This window comes from Rhipicephalus microplus, chromosome 2, assembly GCF_043290135.1.
Source record: "Rhipicephalus microplus isolate Deutch F79 chromosome 2, USDA_Rmic, whole genome shotgun sequence".
Lineage (NCBI taxonomy): Eukaryota > Metazoa > Arthropoda > Arachnida > Ixodida > Ixodidae > Rhipicephalus > Rhipicephalus microplus.
In genome coordinates, this window is record NC_134701.1 from 212,827,956 (window position 1) to 212,845,130 (window position 17,175).

General features: G+C 46.3%; 1 protein-coding gene across 1 annotated transcript; it reads left to right on the top strand.

The window, feature by feature from the left end:
- Nucleotides 1–219: 219 nt before the first annotated feature.
- LOC142774748 (2-aminomuconic semialdehyde dehydrogenase-like) lies at nucleotides 220–13,144 on the top strand. Its single transcript, XM_075875747.1, has 10 exons — nucleotides 220–356; nucleotides 2,171–2,332; nucleotides 5,208–5,408; nucleotides 5,554–5,765; nucleotides 6,111–6,277; nucleotides 7,973–8,043; nucleotides 9,267–9,371; nucleotides 10,532–10,703; nucleotides 11,601–11,810; nucleotides 12,941–13,144. The coding sequence occupies exons 1-10, from the start codon at nucleotides 343–345 to the stop codon at nucleotides 13,088–13,090; spliced, it is 1,464 nt and encodes a 487-aa protein (XP_075731862.1). The 5' UTR covers nucleotides 220–342; the 3' UTR covers nucleotides 13,091–13,144.
- The last annotated feature ends 4,031 nt before the right edge of the window (nucleotides 13,145–17,175 follow it).

Below are 17,175 nucleotides of genomic sequence, written 5' to 3' on the forward strand. Positions count from 1 at the left end.
TCTCGTTATACTGGGCAATGCAGTGGCGAAGCCCACTGGCCATAGCAAGGAGCTGTTAAAAGCGCAAAGCTTGGTGAGATTATATAATCTCCATTATTCTAAAACTGCACAATTCTTTTATAAAACCACTCAATTCTTGGCAAATCCCCCACAGTGGGTATATGCCACGGGCAATGAATATATGCACCAATCGCGTGCTTACTTCTTCGTCCTCCTCTATAGTGCTCGCGCGACGGCGGCAGCACGAGGATCAAGGCAGCCGAAAGCTCGGAACAGCTAGGGTCCGTAGGCCCAGGGCTACCGGAGTCTGGTGCAGTGCGGCCGACCGCTGAAGCCGCAGCCATGGACACCAAAGAGTGAGTGCTTCGACCGGCTCGCCTCGCCGAGCTACGCATGACCGCGGGGAGAGAGCCCCCAACGCCGTCACAGATTGTCTTTACGTGCTACAGAGCATATGAATAAGTTCTTTTCTCTGTTGTCCACCTTCGTTTACGTGTCCCACAGATTGGCGTGAAGCATACGTCTTTGAGTCGCAGAACCAGTACAGCGTTACGGCATCTAGTGGAAGGGCGAACAACTATATCCATCGTCGAGTTGGTCAGCAACTGTAGTCTTAGCACTGCAGTAACCATGATGTATCTCTGTGGTGATTTCTTTCCTGCTTTCGTTCATTCGTTGGCTTATGGCTTTAACGCCCCAGAGCTATATACTCAAGCGATGAGAGATGCCGTAGTGGAGGGCTTCGAATAATTTCGACCCCCTGTAGTTCTTCCGCTTGTGCTGGAAGAGCGTCGTACACGGGCCTCTGTAGCATCCCACCCCTATCGAAATTCACCCAGCGGAGTCGTAATCTGAACTGGTTATTTCACGTTGGCAACCGAGCACATTAACTGGCCCACCACACCGGCTCATTTTTTTTTCAACCTTGGATGGCACAGTATGCTCGTCGCAGAGTCAGAGTCGGTACAGAAGTGCTTACGCATTTAATACACATGAGGTGCACGCAGTCAAGCTGAGATGGGCAGTTGTGTGCACATTCGCTTTGCGCGCGGAGTATACCATAGCCATGGCTCCCAATTATGATGCTGATGGACTCGTGAAACCAAGTGTGAGAACGAAACGAGATGCTACCGTTCACACCATTAATGGCGGGTGTCTGGCCGTATCTGTGATATCGCAGGCCTACGAAGTTAGTTAAAATAATCATATTTAAATCGAGCACCCGCCACGGTTTTCTAGTGGTTATAGTGCTCAACTACTCATCCGAAGGTCGCGATGTCGAATACCGGCCGTGGCAGCCGATTTTTTCATGACGGTGAAAATGCTTTAGGCCGGTGTGCTTCGATTTACGTGAACGTTAATGAACGTCAAAAAACCCCAGGTGGTCGCAATATCCGGAACCCTCCAATAAGGCGTCCCTCATCATTATATTGCGGTTCTGGGACGTTAAACCTTAAGAATTATTATTATGAATCAAGCGACTAAGTTGCGGTGGATTGCGTTTTTAAGATCGAAATGTTTTCAAGTAGCTGGCGTCCAATTTAAAGATGTTCTCGTTATTAACTTGATACTGTTACTGTTCCTGATGGCGTGCTGCTTCCCCTATATGTTAACAACCATGGGCTAAAGTCATGATTAAATTTTCTCTATCAAACATTTCCGGCGCAAGAACTTTCTGTGAACAGCCACGAATGCAAGGACAAAATCAGGGGCGACCATACGCATATACCAGCGCACACGTCAAAGCTTCCGTTCCTCACTTCTCTAGCGACGCAACGTCAACACAATTCCCACTTTCGGAAGTCCTGCTGGCAAAGTTTGGCAGTGTGAACGTTGTTTACTCAGAAAGAAAGATATAATCGTGGAAAGTGGCGGGTACAGCCGAGATGGCCAAGCCCGCTGCCAGACCCGTTCCCGTCGGCTATATCAGGATATCTCGCAATCCTCGCTGTTTGCTGTGCACCCGTTAACCACGGGCCGTTCCTACTCGCGACGTCGCGAAACCATCGCGCGTGTGGAGCCGCCATCTTTGAGCTCCCGGCGGCGTCACGGTTTTGCCGCGGCGAGTGCTCTGTGAGGCGATGCTGCCGAGGTTCGTGGCCATGAATGGCCACGTGCGCGAGCGGTCCAGCAGCCCGGCGCGAACCAGCATGTCGCCTACCGTGCGCAGGATGCTCGTCCTGGAGAACTTCATCAACGGCAAGTTCGAATCGCTGCCCGAGACCATCGAGAATGTGGACCCGTCCACGGGTATCGTCTACTCGCGCCTGCCCAACAGCGGCTCGCGTGAAGTCGACAAGGCAGTGCACGCTGCCATGCAAGCCTTTCCAACGTGAGTATCCCGCTTGACCTTTGGGACGACCACCCGTACCGCAAATCGTGGGACTGTCCATGAGATTGTGCCGGGTCCCGCAAGAAGTGCAAAAGTTTTCAGAATTAATATATTTGGACACATTATTGGTAATATTAGGTAGTACCTCGATTTCAGCTGTATATGACCGCACTGTTTGAGAAAGTGCTAGGTAATTGTCACCGGTATAGAGCCTATAAGCGTAAAAATAGTGCGAGATCAAAGCTGTGACCATTCTGGTAGTTTTATAATGCGAAGGTTTCAAGCTGCATGGGATGAAGGTGGCATGGCAGCATGACATGACAGCGTGGCAGCAGCACTTTGTCAGCCGCCCACACGCAATTAGCCACCCAACGAAAGTTCCCTTCACAGTTTGCAACATGTGTGTTGAATTTTATTTTTGTTGTATTTAGTTGCCCCGTGGCTTACGTCATACAATTAAGAGGACGTCAAACGTCGTTTTGGTTGTGTTATCAACGTGTTGTTGTCTATGGCCATATACTTAACACACTGTATCGGCCAGTATCCTTATCTTCCTACAAAAACGCGTGGCTACGTTATCAGCGCCGAGGACTGGGTTTGCTTTTCACTGTGGTTTGTGGAGGCGCATTTATAGAATCGGCGACAGCCAGTCAGAGGGAAGGCAACTTGGTTGTGGCTGGAAGCCCGACCCAGTGTCATTCCCGAATACTGTTTTTGTTAAATTGTTGTTTTGGACGTCCGTAGACCACCGTATCATTGCGGGAGGCCGTCGATTAAGGCTTCAGGTGGTTTTTTAACGTGCACCTGAATCTGTGTACACGGGCTTCAAACACTTTCGCCTCCATCAATAATGCGGCCACCGCGGTGGAAATTCGATACCATGACCGGTATACATCATTAACATCAGTGTCATTGTCTGTACACTGTTGCGAAGCTTGTTATGAGTTGGAGAGTTTGATGGCGGTGACAGCACCATATAAGTAAAAACACGCGCCGACGATTGTACAGTAATATGGTTCTTGAAGGGACACCGAACACATCATGGGCCATCGGCTATGTCTGATATGGCAATCTGATCATTTATTGACATCTCTAAAGGACTTTGCCATGCAGTGGGCGCTGTCAAGATGATGAGTATGATGACGATGATGATGATGTCTTTTCACGTTGTCTCGTTTTACTGTTGCATGGATATGAAAGCATGAAGATCGTCGTCACCTGTAGCGATCGAGGTTTTGCGCAACTATGCAGGAGGCTGATGGTCCAATTGCCGGCATGGAGGAAGGAAAAACGAGGAGAGAGCATTGCGTAATACTATATAAATAAATAAAAGTAGCAGGTCACGCACCTAGACTACAAGCTTCGCTTGGCCCTTTTTTCTCGATAGTCAAAGAGTCCTTGAATTTTCGTACATTATTAACGGTGGAAAGCGTCGCAAAACTCGTATAAGCCTCAATAAAATCGTTCCCCAGCGCGTTCAACCAGAGCTGAGTTACGCAATGCGTGCCGTGGGGTGGGAAACGCTGCAAGGGATTGCAGAGCCGGGTTATAGGGGAGAGGATGAAATTAACAGTTTTGCTGGCGTGGAACGGAATCAGCTAGCCCAAGACCGGATAAATTAAAAAATCATTGGAGGAGGCCTTCATTCCGTTGTGGGTACATCGTCATCATCATCATCATCATCATCATCATGGTGGTGGTGATGATGATGATAATGATTATGATAATGATAATGATGGTGATGATGATGATCATCATCATCATCTTCTACACTGTCCTCAAGAGCACGATCTCTCGAATCGAACATCACACTGAATGAAAGGTGGGTAACGGGCGCATTTTCTGAAGGAAAACTAAACTTCGCTAGCGCGTGCAGCGCAATAACTCGGCCGACTCGCGCTCTCTTGCTGCTCTCCTTCATCTTAGGATAGACGGTCAATAAAGGCAGATCGGTCTTGGCGGCGCACATTCTGGAAATGTGGATAGTTAGTGCATTTTTATGCGTGCATTTGATAATTTGATGGATAATAATATCTGTCACCAGCACATCTTTGAAGGTTGACACGATTGGTGTGATATGTAGGTGTTTCCACAAGGCGAATGTGCCATAGACTAGTTCACTGTGTAGAAGATCCGCGTGACTCTAGTGGTGTTCGGCTTTTCACGGGACGGCTCAGTGCTCTCCCATAGTAGAGTACCAAGTGCTCTAAATCATTGAGCACTTTTTCTAAACACAAGCAATCAGCAGGCAAACGCCAGAGAAAAAATCTAAGTGGAACGGAGATTAATTAACCCTCTTGTTCGCAAACGCTCCTTCAATTAAATATGGTTTGCCACCGCCTTCAATGCAGCGCGTTTGAAATTCATTGAGTGCGATGGAAAGTTAAAGTTGAAGAGCGTTACTGAATACGGGGGTCAGATTGTGCTAATTAGGGCTGTCGTATTCAGAAACGCTCCTTGCCTTGACTTGCCCCCCCCCCCCCTTCAATGAAGCACAAACGCTTTTAGAACACGCCGTGTTTATGCGGTGCCATGACAAAACAAGCGCGTTTGAAACGCGCAGCCTTGAGGCCATGGCAAGTCACGTTCAAGTCAAAGGAGCGTTTTTGAATACGGGAGTAAAAACGTGCTAAATTAATAGTCTAGATCGGCCACAAGCTCACCTGTTAGTCCAGCCTTACACCACTAGCGCAAGCTGTTCACATTTTCGTGCGTGCTTCCTTGGATACACAGTTCAGGTTCCACAACAACCTCCAGGACACCCCCTTACACCACTACGCTACACTTATCCTCACGGGCTTGGAATGAGAATACTTTTGATCTGCTAAAGTGTATAGTACGATTGTACGCTTCTCCTTCTTGGTGTGGAACGCAGGTGGTCGACGAAGTCTCCGGCAGAGCGCTCCAAGTTCCTCATACGCATCGCCGACTTGATCGAGAGCCGGGTTGACGAGTTCGCCCAAGCCGAATCGCGAGACCAAGGCAAACCCGTCTGGCTGGCGCGAACCGTGGACATCCCTCGTGCGGTGCACAACTTCCGACACTTCGCCACCACTGCCCAGTGCGACCGGGAGATGTACGTCAGCACGCTTTCTATTCTTCCTCTAACAATCTCAGACTTTTCGATATGCGCACCCATATACACAGCCTACATACGGTGCTGTTCGCATTTTCTCCCTGCCTAAAAGCTCTTACAAACGAGTCACCATGTCGCTGCTCAGGGCAATACCCCAGCAGACGTCCAACGTGCTTCACTACACGGTGCGCTCTGCTGTGGGCGTGGTGGCGGTGATCGTGCCGTGGAACATGCCGCTCTACATGCTCACCTTCAAGCTGGCGCCGGCCATGGTGTATGGGAACACGGTGGTGGCCAAGCCGAGCGAGCTGACCTCCGTTACCGCGTGGATGCTCGCCAAGGTGTTTGTGGACGCCGGTGAGTGAGCGCGCGCTGCGAAGTTATCATTCAATCAATTCATGATTTCGCATGTTACGTGGCACAATTAGGTCTAAATTCATATGGGCCAGAGCGATCAATGTAAGTGCAAACATACACCTTAAAATACGCGCTGTCACGCCGAAGTGCCGTAGTTCTGGTGCCTAAATTCGAATCGGGTTAGTTCGGGCTCGAAGTTCAGCAACTTCTTACAATAAAATTTAAAGAAATACTATTAATACACTGCCTACTCCATGCAGACTTATTTAGAATATTTTAACAGCCATTTAATTTGTAATATGTTACAATCCAGCTACGTTGCTTCCCGTCTCCTGGTGCACGCAGGTCTTCCTGCAGGCGTGGTGAATTTCGTGTTCGGCTACGGCCAGATTGTCGGTGATGCACTGGTGCGCCACCCGAACACGAAGGCCATCTCGTTCACTGGCAGCACCAAGACGGGCACCACCATCGCCCAAGTGGCGGCGCCACACGCCAAGAAGCTCTCGCTGGAAGTCAGTACACGGCACTCTTCTATTTCACACCTGTACTCATTCTTTTTTTTTTTGCGCAAGGTTGCAACAGCGTAGAACGCTGGCAGCCAATATTCCTCGTAATGCGAGGCATTACGAGGAATAATACGAGGCGCACAGAATCGTGGGAGTCCATCCTGGTCTACTGCCAGGATACACAAACTCATTATATGTAGACAATGTTATGTCGGACGGTGCCCGAGCGTCTAATGTAGTGTTGAACGTAATAACAGCCGGAAACTTGAAAGAACGGACCTTAAAAAAGTATTCGAACTGAATGAAGCCAACAACGTGTGATTTTCCCTTACGTGGTGCTCGTTAGGATATTTTTATACGGCACGTAATATGCTCAATAAGATAAACTATGTATATTTGTCAACATTACCTTTCGGGTCGAGCCCGTTACGGTACATTGTGGAGGGCCTTACAAAGTGGCAGATTGAATAGTTCCCTAGCCAACGTACAAGCTGTCTGGTGATTCCTTTCGACGCATTGTACATAGCAGTATATGCAAACTAGAATATCGGGTGCAGTTGTGTTGGAACACCACTGATGATCCCACCTACTTCGTTCCAGGCAACGCCTGTGGTTGTGGTACTCATGCGGAGGGCTGACGGAGTGCTTTTCGTAAAACTGGATACTTACTGCTCGCAATTTTTATGACCTTCTGGGCATGCGCGGTACACGCGTTCCTATGCGTGCTATTGCAGAACTTGTTCTCTTTTCTTCTCTCCTTATTGATTGATTGATTGATTGATATGTGGGGTTTAACGTCCCAAAACCACCATTTGATTATGAGAGACGCCGTAGTGGAGGGCTCCGTAAATTTCGACCACCTGAGGTTCTTTAACGTGCACCCAAATCTGAGCACACGGCTTCTCTCCTTATTCTTTTCCTTCCATTTTCCCCTTTCTCCCGTGTAGGGTAGCAAACTGGGTGCAACCTGGTTAACCTCCCTGCCTTTCCTATGCGTTTCTCTTTCTCTCTCTTTATACGTGGTGTTTGTGTCCATAGTGTGTGCAAACTTATCTATTAAATGGGGTCAAGTTTCACCGCAGCCCCCCTCCCCTCCTGCCAATCTTCTTTGGGTCGAGTTTAAAAAAAAAACAAGTTTCGCAATGCACGCAAAACTGAAAATAAAAAAGATGACGCACTTCTCTCAACAGGCTGCCTTTGGTCTCCGACTTTGCGGGTGTAGAAGTGAGAAGGAAGTACAGTTCGTGAAATGCAACATCAGAGGTCCTCGCCCTCGGCCGCCAATACCACGAAGCCCTGAACTTCAAACGATGATGGGACAGGGCCAACTGAGTAAAAGCATGCGGCAGAATGGGCTCCCCAGTCTTACTGATTCTTCATGAATCATTATTGATTATTGATTCAATGGTTATTGAATTGATGAATTACATGATTCGCTGGGGTAGTAGCCAACCTCCATTCTTGTGCACACGCCTATGTTCCTGCTTCTCATTTGCGTTAGACCATCCTATGTACGGCCTCCAATGCAGTCTCAAGTTTTACATGTTATGTTTAAGTTTGCTCCAGTTCATAAATCTGAAAGAGAAAGTGCCAGTAAGTGCAGTCCTTGCCAAGAGGCAACGTGTTGGGATGGCTTACAACCTCTTTCAGTCATTTTCCACTAATACAGTTGTTGCAAAATATGTCCTTCATTCCGTGCAGATGGGTGGCAAGAACGCAGCCATCGTGTTCGAGGACGCCGACTTCAAGAAGTGCATCGCCACACTTATCAAGTGCGCAGTCATTCCTCTGTGTTCTTTTGTTCAAGATCATTACCGTCAGCGTAGTGGTGTTGAGTGCTTTGAGAGCGAAAGGGAAGCACCGCATTCAGTACGTTGTAGAAACGGTCGATCTGAACACACCAGAGCGGTTACATATATGGCAGTGCCTGATTTACTGGACAAAGCTTGACTCTATTCAACGCGGATCTAGTAAGCTCAAGTTGCTCTACTGATATCGCCTGTCATATTCGTGTAATGGCACGCGGTTTTGCGATAAATGAGCAGTTACAGTTCCTATGGCGAGATAGAATAGCACGTGTTGCTATGCATACTTGACGAGTGTGAAAAAGCTGGAATGCATAAAACAGTGCCAGACCAAAGCCGATTTTTTTCATTATCTAAGAGGTGCGTGAACTTAGTTTCATAACCGACAACCATAGTTACTTTTGACGTTAAAAGCAGTCTAATGGACCCATTATGCAATTTGATTAATAGCCTATTTACTGGCGCCTAACTATATGCGAAACGCAAGGTTTCACATGACATAGAAGAAAGCCTCAAAACAAAGTGCACGCTATACATTGCTTCCGTCTTTATAAAAGTTGTTAACGATTTCTAATTATATGTACTCTACTATCGGAGAGCATAAAGTCGTCCTGTAACTGCAGTATACGCTGTAGAGCAGATGAAATGTTTTAGAAGCTCCACATACAGAGAGAGCGATCCCGTGACAAGTCTAGCGGCCTTCTTTCAACAGCCTTATCATCTTGCTACATCTCATAAAATCCTAGTCTAAAACAGAAAAACACGGCATGATGGTGACGGATCAAATCATCAGCAGCGCTTGGACAAGCAAGAAGCAACAAGTGCATCGTGACGTACAACTAGTATACATTCTTCTACGTGCTTGTGAAATGTTGCTCATTTGCAATTTCTCATGGGATGTAAGACAAAATTTTCTACTGTAGATTTCAGTGCGAGGTTGGACAGACTCGACAACAGGTGCATTCCGAGTTAACGTCTTATCAGCATGTTCTCAATACATTTCGACCAGCTGTTCTTGTTTAATCTCTATACGTCGATGAGGCTGTGCGACAGCCGAGGCGCGATCAAGTCAGCATACTAGGACTCGGCAATAGGACAGCAAGTATTATATCTACACTAGCAAATCACAGATACTGAACAGCGTTTTTGTTCAAATTTAAGACACCTTCTTGACATCCTTTCCTCCGCAGGGCAAGTTTTCTGAACCAGGGCGAGATATGCCTCTGCACGAGCCGTATCTATATTCACAAGAAAATCTACCAAAAGTTCACGGACACGTTTGTTCAAGAAGCAAGGTAAAACTTTTATACTTGATCACGAATTGATATCGCCACGCCCGGTTTTTGTTTTTTCTTGATTTATTCTAGCTTTACCATCGAAGGCTGTTAGCAACACCGGCACAAAATTCGTAAAGCTTTACGATTGTCTGACATCATTCTGTTAGGAGTGCGCGCGGGACGCTGATAGCCCATAGCTTTCGCAAGCGCCATCAACAACGCTAGAACGTTCGATGCAGCATGTATACATACCGACTAACTTACCACAGATCAGAAAAAAAAAACGATTACCGATTCTCTGTTCGTGGGAATCAGTGTACTGCGTGTATTGCTTGTACCATGACTTTACACTTTCCGGGGACAACTTCACCTGGATGAAAAGTTTCGTCTTGAAACCGCCGACTGCCGCCTTTAACGTCGTGACCACGTGGCAATATGCGTGGATCAAGGTGACTCCTGGAAACATTTTTGCCTTTGTTCCTGGCTGTGTATCACAGCTCGCATTGTGGTTCACTGTCAAACTAAGTATAATGCATGCATGGGTTTTACAAACATCTCTATGAACAAGTGTTACACAAGCACGTGCATTTGTTTTCTCTTGGCACATTAGTACGGTAGCCATGTTTTATGCGCTAATTTAAGACCACCCTGAGAAAGCGTACCCGTCTACTCAGGCAGCTGGTTGCTAAGGCTGAGCCAGAATTATCTCATTTCAGCTAAAAGATGAACAAGTGCCCAAACAACTTGCATAATTAGATCAATGTAGAATGACGCAATTCTACTATGATAAAAATTTTGAAGAAATACCAATTTTTCTTTCCAAAAGGGCGGCTCTTTAGGCTTGGCGAAGGGTTATCGCAGACCTCCCCTCTCTCTATCAAGTCGAATTATACACCAGACTTCGCGCCCCCATAGTGACTAAGGGAGGGGAAGGCCCTCCCGCCCTTTTCCGTGCGCAAGCTTGAACATGTGTCCAGTTTATGTTCATCGTCTTCACCAGCGCTAAGAAACTGCCTTTTGATAATGCATTAACAAGCCCACTGCGGTTCGCTCAGCAACAGTCGGGCATCATCCCTGTCGATCATTGCGGTGTAGCAGTACGTAAACATGGCAATGATTGAGTCATTAGCTTAGGAAGTTGGCTTCTTGCTGAACAACGCTTGAGCCTTCGATTGCAGGAAGCTGAAAGTTGGTCCGCCACAGAGCGAGTCCGTTTTCATGGGTGCGCTGGTCAGCAAGGAGCATCTGGACAAGGTCAAGTTTTACATCAAGCTCGCTATGGAGGATGGTGGCAAGGTGCTCTGTGGGGGCCTCAGGGAAGAGCCAGAGTTGCCCAAGGAGAATAAGAATGTGAGTGGCAAAGAACGCGCACTTCAAACGCTCCGGGTGTTTATTGCAAATGGTCAAGCAACCCAGTGAATACGTCTCACAGTGGCTGTCCACAGTGGCTGTCATGCCTACATAAGTACAGCTATATAGCACAAGAACGATTGAATATTCATGACGAAGCAAATCTCGCGCATTCCTCGCCAAGAAGCTACGCTGTGAGCGATAGTCTCCATGTGTGACCACTGAATGTTAATATCCGATACATGGGAAAATGTTCCTAAGGAACTCCACTTGCGGGCGCTTCCAAGAGCATTGGGGGAAAGTTTTAGCCTCATCATTATCATCATCATCATAGTGAAGTTTTGTCGGTAGTCACGGTAACAGCATATTTCCAGTTTTAAAGCGAAAACCTTGGATGCCTCATCCTACGCGCAAACTGACCGTCGGCGGCGTCAACATGAGTGATGCGAGAAATCATCACGTGGCTATACGTCACCGTATGACGTCACATGGTAACGTAATCACTTTGTCGAAAGTGGGCCTATCACGGAGCTTTGACGTGCAACTTTCTCCGCGTGGGGTCAATAAAGCTCGCAAGGCCTCACATCGTGGAAGCAGTACAAAACCACGTTGCGTGCAGAAAGCTTTTAAAGGTGGGCAGGGGAGGAATCGTCTTCTTGACAAGTTAGATTGCTTTTGTCTTAGCGCCGAGTTATTCAAATGCATTAAAAACTCTCTGAGGTTTTTTTTTTTCTGTAACTGAATTCAATAGTGAACCCATATGATCGATACCTTAAATAAAATGATCCCTCGATGGTGCCCTAAAACATGCCTTATAGTTTACAAAAAACAACGTTATCTTAGTTTGTGGTCGAGGCTGCACACTTCAGAGCCACATTCATCAACGTCACCCCGCAGGGATACTTCCTGCTGCCGACCGTCATCACCGATCTACCGCATACGTCCCGCTGCATCCAAGAGGAGATCTTCGGACCGGTCACCTGCCTGGCACCATTCGAGAGTGACGTTGACTTAGTCGACAAGGTCAATGGTGTGCCGTATGGACTCTGCGCCAGCATCTGGTCCAAGGATATCTCCCGCATTCACAAGATGGCTCAACGTCTCGAGGTATGTTGATCGCATCGTATGTTGATCGCATCACATCAAAGTGTCGACAGTTTTAGCAATTTCCCAAATGTTTCATTTCCTCTCGAAGAGCAGAAGTGCACGCAAGTTTTGAAATTTGCGTGTAAAAAATGAATTAGAACGGTACAAAGTTGAGCTGGTACGGATTCATGACAAAATTGCCGACACAGACTCGCAAAAACACATTCGAAAAACGCCAATGTCGACTCACAAATGTAGGAAGTGCGGTCCGGTGGGTCTCGTTATCGCTAGCTGGACCCCGCCATCGTGCACGTAGCCTATGCTTTCGAGTGAGGAGAAAGCTTTCTCAATTCATTTCATATTTTTGTATTAACGTCTTCGGCTTTTGTAGACACGTGTCCGCTGGCATATTGTGTCTAACAATGAAAACAAGCACTGAAATCCTCTTGGTTGTTATTCGTTCATATCGAGAATCTCGTTCATTCTAGCAGACTTGATGCCTTGATGCATTCAGCAAGTATGCGAGGGATTATTGGTCAGCTGGAGCGCGCATCATCACTAGCGCCAGAAGGCAAAACGGTAGAGTTCCACACGTGCCGTCATCGCTACGACCGGCGCCGACTAACACTCACTGGTTTAAATGCGTAGATACATACGATAAAATGGGTATATTGGTGTCAAAGAGAGACACTGTATAGGTTATCACTACAGTGGCCTTGAAAAAAGCTATAGGTCACGAATATGGATGAAGAAATTACATGGTTGCACGTATTTCAAGAGCAAGTTGCTGTAAACAAAAAAAAACACGTTATTTACACGTCGCAAATGTCCGAGCTAGTTGTCGTATTCAAAGTAAATATCGTGATAAATATTACGTATTGTATGCATTTATTATGCGCTTCATCCTCACATCTGGATGATGACTGTCAGCCAAAACAGGTGATGATGATTGACTGCTGTCCAGATGCGGGTGAAGCGCATAATGGATGCCTACAGTATGCATAGACAAGCCATTTTTATTATATCATTAAAGTGAGCTGAAACAGCAAGTGCAGTTTAAATCGGCCCAAAGCTTCAGCATTGAGCTAATGGTTTCACACGTTTTATACGGTGGCATTTCCATGGTTAACACAACGCATTGCTTTTTATAGGTTGGCACCATATGGTGCAACTGCTGGATGGTGCGTCACCTGCACATGCCATTTGGAGGTATGAAGATGTCTGGCGTTGGACGGGAAGGAACGGACGCTTCCAAGGAGTTCTATACAGAAGTGAAATCCGTCTGTCTAGACTACAGTTGAGGCATGGTGGCTGACTAAGAATGCAGCACGGCAATAAAAAATTCAGGCTGGACACGTCGGGACGTACGAATTAGTCATGGCATGAGCAATCTATGTAAAGCCTCACACAGTCACGTTTTCGTGATTAAGGCCTAAATCTGCATGTAACCCAACCAACCGGAACGAGCATTGTAGGTCGAACATGAACAAAGTGTGTCTACCCAGTACAACTGTCGGAAACATTTGCACAATGGAACAATTAAGTGATTCTACAAGAGCGTTAGTGAATAATTGAGATAATAAACTAAGTCAATCAGATATTTGAGCCAGTTGGTTGGTATTCATCTAGTTGCGCTGTTTTCGTGAACGATGGAAAAACCTATGAGCTTGTTTCTTTGGCGTTTCGCACTTTACCTGGTTATTTGTGGGGCTCTTACAAAATTGGAGACTGCACGTTTGTTGAACCGCACACTCTAGTCCATACTCTGCTGAATTTCGCTCCAAATTCTGGTTTCCTCTACGATTTTGTAAATGTTTCACAAATTGAGAAATAGAGGAGTCAACCACAATGTTGAACTCTGGAGTGTGGCACACTATATCGCCGATACTACTCTCCAGCCTGGACGTTGCCTACTTATCAAAGCTCTTGATTAGGAATGAGTCGCGGCAGAAGGAAGAACGAGTGCCCTTGCATCGATAATGTCAGGGTTTCGCCATTTCATTGTACTTCTACAATGTCGAAATGTATCACGCTTGAACTACTGTTTGCACATCTGCCATGGCAACCAGAGAAGCTGTTATATACAAGTTGGCGTCAGTTTTACATATTTGTAGCGTTTTCTGCTGGTTAAAAGTAATTGCAACGTTCGTTTCATAAAGATTGTGGACATTCGCTTGAAATAAAACGTCGAATTTCTGAGCTGCGTTTGAAAAGGCTGCATTGGCATTGTATATACACCCCCCACGGTTGTCTAGTGGTCAAAGTGCTCGATTCCACTATGGCGTCTCTCATAATCATATCGTGGTTTTGGGACGCTAGACCCCACATATCAATCAATCTAATCAATACTGACACATTGATCATAAAACTGTATACAACGGTGAACATCCATCAAACAAATGGCTTAACGGAACGCGTCAATAGTTCTCTGGTCAGACATGGTTTGAATGGGTGTTGGTCGTAAATTGTTGAGGCACCCTGCGCTTCATCAACACATCAAAAACAACCCATGTCATTCGAGCAGGTATTCGGCAGAAGAGTGACCACAACATTGGATGCTTTGTTGCCATTAGATGAAAGTAATCCATCCGACTCGGATTATTTCTTTAGCACAAAGGCGACGCCATACAGGACACGCCGCCAGCCACGCGTTGACTCCAATCGGTACATAGTGAAGCTCGTAATCAGAGCGGCGACAAGCAGTATGTATGGACCCAGTGCGACGCCGCGGACTGCCTGGAAAGCTTCTTTGCCGACACTTGAGCCTTTACGAGCCATACTTCTTCGCGTCTTTTACGAAGTGAAATCTGCAGGACATGAAAAAACAAGGTGCCGCACTTCTGCGGATGTTGTAGACGTAGTCCGCATGAAGCGATGGCCCCTTCAAGATGATTATGGGCCTCCTGCTTATAATCGCCTTGAAGGCGGAGAAGGTTGCAATCTTGCCAGCGGTTCCACATCAATGACTGCTTGTTTTGCTCGCTGCGAGATGACACGAAAAGAGACTGTACATGGTTGCTCTCCGACTTGAACACGCTGCCAGCAGCCGCCGGAGCGCGCACGCCACGCTTTCCCGTGTTCCCTTTCCTGAAAATTAACAGTGTATGTCAGCACCCCGCATTCTACCTAAGTGAACCAGAAAACTACAACATTAGCTATGCGCACCAATTGTCAACGCGTGGACGACATTTGGGCTGTTGAAACGAAATAAAAAATGTTTTTGCGTATACCTCACCAGATTTTAATTGGCTCTGTTTATCATCTAGTAAGCTGGATCTATCACATACCTAAATGGTGCACTCAAAACTGAATTGAGCCTGCATAATTAAATACAGTGAATAGTGACCCGATCCTGGCGTCATTGCGTAATGTGATTTGACATGAGTTTCAGTAATTTCTGTAAGGTGAGTATTCTATCCTGATAATTCACTTTGAGAGTTTCTTACTCTGGACCTTATGTAAACCAAGTTACCTGGTCAAGTATGTGAAACAATGATACCTTTAACAATTATTCAGTTGTGGAACACTGAGGGTGAGGTATGACTATTTCATGCTGTAAGCAGGTAAATATTCAGTACAAACTGGTCAATATTGAAAGTTCTACATACTGACGACGCTATCCCCTTCGTTTGTATTCTTATGCATTCTTGCAAATGAGTAAACACATACGTGTCGTGGCTCAGGGAAATCCTCCAGCGGACGTCCAACCTGCTTCATTACACGGACCACTCTGGATGTGGTGGCGGTGTGGAGGTGGTAATTGTCCCGTGGAACCTGACATAATCTATGACCTGGCGCAGCTAAAGAAGAAAGGCGGACACATCGTAAACGATGGAGATGTTCTTCAATTTAACAAAGTGGTTCCTATTCGGTGACAAGTGTTTATATCCAACACACCACTTTCTTGAACCTCGAAGCATGCAGTGATGTGGCTTCCACCCGATTTTACGAAGAAAAGGGGAACTACGTGTAAAAATGTATGGGGAGATGTGGTACCGTGGCTGTGCCCGGTTTCAATTTAATTAAGAGACGTCATTTCGAAGGGCTTATAAACCTCAGGCATACAGTTGTATTGGTATGTTCCTAATAACGACCATACACTTACGTCAGTGTACGTGTGCCGAGCACCTATCGTTTTTCTTTGTTTTGTTTTGTTTGTTTGTTTGTTTTTGTTTTGTTTTTTTTTTCAATCGGGACAGTGGTATTTTAACTTTTCGCTCGGTTAGGTGGAGGTTCATGTTTCAAAATGCTTGCCTCTCCTTTCCTTAAGTTTTCACGCCACTTACCCGCTGCGATTCTGATCTGATTGGTTGCCGAAATAAGCGCCTATACTAATCTCACACCATCTATGCTCTGAAAAAGCTGAGCCAGAGCGATGTATGTACGAACACACACCCTGAAATACGCGACGACGACACACCGAAGTGTCGTTTTAGCGACAAAATTTAAAAGGCGACTTTAGTCTTCAAGTTAGCTGCTTGTCGCTACCAACTGGTCTAGCATACTTAGAGACCTTTTACATTAAACTCTTAACTATCCTCAGTGTTGTGATGCTTCTCGCCTCCTGGTGCACGCACGTCTTTCTCCAGGCGTGATCAACTATGTAATCAGCCTCGGCGAGATCGTCAGTGATGCACTGGTAAGCGATCCGAACACCAAGGTCACCTTCTTCCCTGGCAGCACCAGGGCGGGCAGCACCAACATCGCTCTAATGGCTGCGCTATACAAGAAAAAGCTTTCCATAGAGGTCACTACACGGTACCCTCCTTCTTTATACTCTGTTCATCTTTTTTTCTTTCACTCAAGGAAGGAGCATCGTGGAGCAAAAGCTGTGGTAAGAGTCAGACAGTCTGCATAGACTCCTGCGTAACAATATGATGCATCGTAATTGAGGAATCAGGTGCGCACGCTCGCAAGAGTCCACTGTCGTCCACTGCCAAGGGAGACAACTTGTTAGTGGTGTCGTCAGGGTTATGCCGGGTCGATGTCCCGGCATATATGTGTGCTGTATGCACGTATTAATAAATTGTAGTAACATAGGATGGTGGTGGGTAGGGGGTATACACCATAATTTCTACCTCCCCCTTCCCCTCTTAGCTACGACTGCGTTACTCAACGCGGTGACTGAGCTGCTTCTTTATTGGTGTGCTTATTTTACATAGTGTTCGAGCTCACTGCCATAGTTCTCAATAAACGGAAAGCTGGTTTTATCTCAATAATTTTCTCCAATCTCCCCAAACCTAACTTTTTTGGTTAAGAACCAAAGAAGTTAGGTTAGTATCAGAAGAAGCAGTTAGTTTCATCTCTTAACCAAAGTTCCTTGGTTAAGAGATGATACGCCTCTGTTGCAGTTTTGAGCAACATGTACTATTTTCTGCCCCAGTTC

Excerpts from the sequence above, each read along its gene's own strand:
- LOC142774748 (XM_075875747.1), top strand. Across the intron at positions 2,333-5,207 it reads GCCATGCAAGCCTTTCCAAC|GTGGTCGACGAAGTCTCCGG; the intron begins GTGAGTATCCCG and ends TGTGGAACGCAG. Across the intron at positions 5,409-5,553 it reads GCCCAGTGCGACCGGGAGAT|GGCAATACCCCAGCAGACGT; the intron begins GTACGTCAGCAC and ends GTCGCTGCTCAG.